Below are 6,191 nucleotides of genomic sequence, written 5' to 3'. Positions count from 1 at the left end.
CATACTCGAAATATGTCGATGAAGATTGATTGAGGTTGTTGTGCTGTATGCATGAAATGTCGGAGGTCCTTAAAGATGTGCAAGGTAACATGGTACCATGAGTAAGGTACTCTTGTGGAAAATATTTGAATTTAAGCATAATGGAAACACCAATCAAGCAGTGAGGAAAGATTTTTAGGACTAGTTAAATTTTCTAGTTAGGACAAGGGTAATATTAAGGTTGGTCCAAATTCTAAGTTAGAGCAAAAAGCATGTCTCGAGGTATGACCTTAGTCTTGATAAGGAACTAGCCAAGGTCACCTAAACTCATCCCTACAAGCAATAGTCTTGCGAGAGGAGCCAATGGACAAAACATTCAAGTTCTAGGTTATATAGCTATTTATTTTTCTAATTAATGATTTTATGTTTATGATATACTTGTTAAACACTTTAATCCATAGATTTTAGTTTACGTTAATAGATTTTAATTTATTCTAAGAACAAACTGAACTATAAATTAAGGTATTATAAATTATCCTAAGAACAAATTGATTTATAAATTAAGATACTATAAACACTTTAACCATAGATTTTAGTTTATATAAATAAGTTGTAAAGTTGTGAAGTCAAAGATATTGAATGCTACATTTTATAGCAAAATAAACAAGACACGTTTAAATCAAAATAAAGCCAAATACAAAGAGGTTACATTGTCTTTGTAAATAGAGAGAGGTTATATTATCTTGGTAAACAAAGAGTGGTTATATTGTAAAATAAGTTGCAAATTTCCAAATGGTGTCTTGTCAGCAGTGATTTAATAAATCACTCATCTGCGGACTTCACTCTCAAATCTCTACACTATTATTTTCACCACTATTCTTGCCCTTTCCATAACATTCACCATTTGATAAATCACTCATTTAGTGACTCCACTCTCAAATCTCTACACTATTATTCTCACTATTTTTGCGTTCGAAATTTGTTTTTTTTTTAAATCAAAAGTTATGGGAGGTGCTTTTCCCGTTGCGGAGCATTAATGTGAATCTCACTCTCACTGTTCTTCGTTTTGTGCAGTGGTCGCAGAATCGGTTACTGGGGATGGAAGCCCCGGCTCCCACCCCAAGCGGGAGCGCTGCCCCGGATGATGGCGACGGCTGGGCGCTAGGAGCCGAGGACGAGTGGAAGCTAGCCGCTTCCGCGCTGGTCTTCGCGGTGGCGCTCGGGGTCTCCCACCTGCAGGGGCTTGGCATGGAGCGCGACCTCGTCCTTTCTTTTGTGCGACCCATCTCCCAGCTCTTCTTGGTTGGTTTCATTCTGCAGTTCATCTTCTCGCAGCGCTCCCTCGCCTGGACTCTTCTGCCCTACATCCTCGCTGTGAGCCTTCATCTCAGCGTTGGTTTGTTGCTCTTAGTAATGTGTGTGTGTGTGTGTGTGAGAGAGAGAGAGAGAGAGATCTAAGCTAATTTGCGCATTTGTATAGGCGCCATGTAACCCGTGCTGTTATTGTTTGAGTGGCTCTTCTGTGCAGGTGGTGATTGGTGGCTATACCGCCGGACGACGAGCAAAGCATGTGCCCAAGGGGCACTACGTAGCTGGGGCTTCTATTTTGGTGGGATCATTGAGCACCATGTCCCTGCTGCTACTGTTGAAGGTTTTTCCGCTCACCCCGCGTTACATCATCCCTGTGGCTGGACTCACGGTGGGGAGAGCCATGGCCGTTACCGGCATCACCTTGAAACGCCTGCGGGACGACTTGAAACTCAAAAAAAACTTGGTATGCTCTCAGTTGCTATGATCAGTATAAGCTTGTGAGGATTAAAGGCGATACAGCTACAGCTTTTTTCAATGTACAGTAATGCATTGATGGTTGATTGGTAGGTGGAGACAGCACTAGCGCTGGGGGCAACGCCGAAGCAGGCGTGTTGGAAGAGCATGAGGGGGGCGCTGGTGATAGCCCTGGCTCCCGTGCTGGATACTGCCAAGACGTTTGGGCTGGTGAGCCTGCCGGGGGCCATGACAGGCATGATCATGTCCGGGGCATCCCCACTCCAGGCCATCGTGCTGCAGATCCTACTCATGAACACGCTGCTTTGCGCATCCGTCCTGAGTGCTGTGGCGGCCGCCCACTTCAGCTGGCGCCTCTTCTTCACTGAGACGTCCCAACTTCGAGCCAACGTCTTTGTAGCGGATTAAACCTCCTTTGCGAACGATTCATAAAGAAATTTCGACTTTGATTTTGATTTGTTATTCCCAAACTCCTTTTTTTTTTCTCTCTTAAGATCCTTATCGTCCAAGATCATCACCCTTGGGTTGCTGATCAACGATGAACCCAATATTATCATACTGGCATTAGGGAATGGGCGTGCTTCGACAGTTCAACCCCTCCTGTCTCCTAAGGAGTTGTGCACACGCTGGCCACTGGTGCCGGTGTGATGGTGTCTCCTAAGGAGCTGTGCTCACGCTGGCCACACCGGCAGCCTATTGCCGCATGTCGCCGCACAATCTCGCCACCAGCATTTTCTCAAACACATCTAAACTTTGACTCGTCTCAAAAAACGTAGTACATATTCATTCGACTCTTTAATAGTCCTTGTCCTTGTTTGCTTCGATCAATGTCACCTCCACTCCACCTTCCTCATCACTATCTACCATGGGGTCTTAAAGGCCCCTATCATGTAACATCAATGGATGGCATTAGTCGCCGACTCTTTTTTGCTCTTTTTTGGGGCTGTCGGATGAAGTAAACTATGTCGAGTAAATTATAAAGTAAACTATAAAAATTTCTTAGTTTACTTCTTAATTTACTTGACAAATCATAGTTTACTTCGTAGTTTATATCATCAAGGTAAATTACATCATAGAATGAGGGTGACTTTGGGTTTGAGACTTAGAAAAATTTAGAACAAGATGTTATGTGCAAAAAGAGGATTTGAACTTGAGACCTTCGGTTTCCAATGGGAACATCGCGGTGTGCTGACGTAGTTTATGTAACATACCCATTGTAAATAACAATGTACTTGCTTCAGAGTTGAAAAAGATATAACATACCCATTGTAAATAACAATGTACTTGCTTCAGAGTTGAAAAATATAACTTAGTTTGTCATAAAAAAACTTCTATTTTTGAAAAATGAGCCATTTTTGCTTAGAAATTTATAATTTTGAATCCAAATTTAGAATCTACGCGTAATTTTACGCTTAAAATAGTTTTTTCTGAACTAAACACGGGTACCCGGAATGGGTTTAATTAAGCTTTTAAGCCTTTAATCTGTCGATCCTCCACATTTCCTATACATACATGCATGAGGCAACAACAAAACACGATTATTTTAACAAAAGCCATGCTTAAAGCTTAGATAAACAATACATGTGATATTAGAACATTGTTAAGACCTCCTACAATACTGCTTAAACAACCAGGGTGGATAGTGCTCCTTTCGGATGATAGCTTCTGAGGACTTTCCACATGCTCCCCACTATTAAAGCCAAAGGCAACTCGTCTTTTACAAGAGAAGGATAGTGAGGAGATCGAGGGATCCCCCTCCACTATAATCACCTACTCGTGGGATAACCACTCCTACTTGACATAAACAGCATTCTAGATGGCATATAACAATGCCCCATATCTATATGCATAAGGCTATGAATACCCTATGCATACCCTAAGCATACCCTTATGCATAGCCTATGCATAGCTTATGTATAAGCCCTATAGCTTATGTATAAGCCCTATAGCATAAGCCCTATGCATAGCTTATGTATAAGCCCTATGCGCTATGCATAGCGTATGCATACCCTATGCATAGCCTATGTATACAATATAGGATCTTGACCTAAACCTAATCCCCAGCACCCAAGGGTGCAAAACACAAAGAGAAGACGCATAAACAAAGAATGGAAAAAGAGGGCTTACCTCTTCTAGCAGAATCCGTATGAACCACTACGTGGGCTTACCTCTTCTAGCCGAGAAAGAGGGCCTACCTCTTCTAGCCGAATCCGTATGAACCACTACGTGGCCAGAACCCTTGGTGGTTGTTCCCTTGAATAGACCTACAAAAAATTATCATAATAAATCAATACATTATTTCATTATTTCATAAGCACTATGCATAGGCTATGCATAAGCACTATGCATAACCTATACATAAGTACTATGCAAAAACACAAAGAGAATAAGCATAAACAAAAAATGAAAAATGACGGTGCGAGGTGGAAGGGCTATAGAGGCAGTGTTTTCTTTCAGAAGGATGTGAGGTGAACAAAATAAGAAAGAACCACTGCCTCTATAGCCCTTCACCTCGCAAACTTGGAATAACACACACGAACGGGGCACCACCAACCACCGCGGCTGGAACCTTCTCACACTTCACCACCCAACCCACGCCAGACAGACAGCATAAACAGGGACACCATAGACAAAGCAAACACCCAGCAATATATTTCCAGAAAACACTTCATACAAGCTTCTCCCGACACAAAAGCTTTACTCACACAACCATAAAAAACTCACTCAGGCCTGTCACTACCGAGGATACACCACATCCCTAATCACCACATGATCCACTCGCCTACCTGCTGTACCAATCACACCAGAAAGAACGCGGCCACTCACTCTTCAGAGGGCGCCCCACCAGCTAACCCTCAACTCTCTGCAGCCCATCACTTCTGCATGTGTAGCAACACCTGTCTTCCTCTTCCAATCGGCACCCTCTCACGCTGTCCACAGTCGGCTTCACCTACGCGGCCCACACCAGCCTCACTTTGCCTTTCTCCTTTGCTTCCATCCAGCTGCACCTGCAACACTGCACATCAAGCTCTTCCTCACTCTTCGCCTAGACTTTACAGCTCCTAGGCGGCTCCCACACGCCAGCCACTCGCCTTCTACCATATCCACAGCTCCTTGTCAGCAGCTGCCTTGTGCTCACAAAGACCATCACTTGCCCTGTACTTCACAAGGGGGGGGGCCAGCCTCTATACGCCAACCACTCGCCTTCTACCATATCCACAGCTCCTTGTCAGCTGCCTTGTGCTCACAAAGACCATCACTTGCCCTGTACTTCACAAGGGGGGGGCCAGCCTCTATACGATGGCCACACACCCAGCCCATTGTTCCGTTGGCTCCCCACGACCACCAAGGCCTACACCAGCTTTCTCTTTGCCTGCCAGGCGTCCTTCACCAGAGAGGCGGCCATCTCTACGCTCTGTCTCTCTCCTGCCATCAACCAAACACCAAGGCGGCAACCTAACAAGGCTCCACAGCAGCTCCAGCTCCAGCCGTCGCCCGTCCTCTCCAAGTCGGCTCTCCTTTCTAGTCGCCTCTGCCCACCTGTCTTACAACACTTCAAAACCAGTCGCCAGCCCCATGGTCGGCGCCCTCACTTCACACCAGAACCCCTCTGACCTCTGCAGCGCCCGTCAGCCCTTCCAAGCTTCAGCACCTACGCACTCACCTCTTTGGCGCCTTCTGTGCAGCCTGCAGATGTCGGCTCCCTTCTCCTCACACGGGAGGCCCCCCACGACTACACGATGGCCACTAGCCTGTAGCTCTCTGCGCTGTCAACCACACCCACTCTTCTCTGTCCTGTACCTGTGTGGCAACACACGCCAGCCCATGCTTTGCTTCCCTTGGCACTGTCATCCGGCCACGCCAGAGAGCCTCTGTCAAAACAAGGCGACGTTTTTCTTTTTTCTGCAGCCCACGCCGACTCGCCAACTCTCCGCCAACTTCCAGAAGATACCATTTGTTGCGCTGGCCGTTAAATAAGCCTCCAAGTGGTTTTTTATATTACAAGCCACGTTTATATTATATTTTTATTATTTCTTGTAAGGCCTACAAGATGGCCACCATATATACTTTTCACACCTATGCTCCAAGCGACCTTGGCCCCTATGCCTCTAAATTGCCCATGCTTCCATACACATTCAAACACAGCCTTCCAATGCCCACTCATACTTTGGACACATACACACTTCAAGACGACCGCGAATAGCTGAAACCATCTCCAACGAAGCTTACTCCGGGCAGGCCTGTAATAACAGGCTCAAAACCAAAAGCATCCACCCTGTACACCTGGCAACGCCCTCAAAAGCAAAACCTGCACACACGCCACGCATCCATATGTACACTGACCAAAAAGACCTCTCAAAAAAACACCTGACATACTTTGCCAACCCCCCCATCTGCTAGAGCATTCATGCTCAGCAGCAAAAAGC

At 45.5% G+C, this 6,191-nt stretch overlaps 1 protein-coding gene across 1 annotated transcript; it reads left to right on the top strand.

Moving 5' to 3' along the window:
- The first annotated feature begins 1,012 nt into the window (after positions 1-1,012).
- Positions 1,013-2,217, top strand: LOC147623373 (protein ALUMINUM SENSITIVE 3-like). Its single transcript, XM_086821523.1, has 3 exons — positions 1,013-1,353; positions 1,508-1,753; positions 1,858-2,217. The coding sequence occupies exons 1-3, from the start codon at positions 1,078-1,080 to the stop codon at positions 2,170-2,172; spliced, it is 837 nt and encodes a 278-aa protein (XP_086677649.1). The 5' UTR covers positions 1,013-1,077; the 3' UTR covers positions 2,173-2,217.
- Positions 2,218-6,191: the final 3,974 nt, after the last annotated feature.

The sequence above is a fragment of the Cibotium barometz genome, chromosome 27 (genome assembly GCF_041138505.1).
Source record: "Cibotium barometz isolate CiBa-2024 chromosome 27, ASM4113850v1, whole genome shotgun sequence".
Taxonomy (NCBI): domain Eukaryota; kingdom Viridiplantae; phylum Streptophyta; class Polypodiopsida; order Cyatheales; family Cibotiaceae; genus Cibotium; species Cibotium barometz.
Note: the sequence above shows the minus strand (reverse complement) of the source record. Positions and strands in the feature narration are given on the sequence as shown.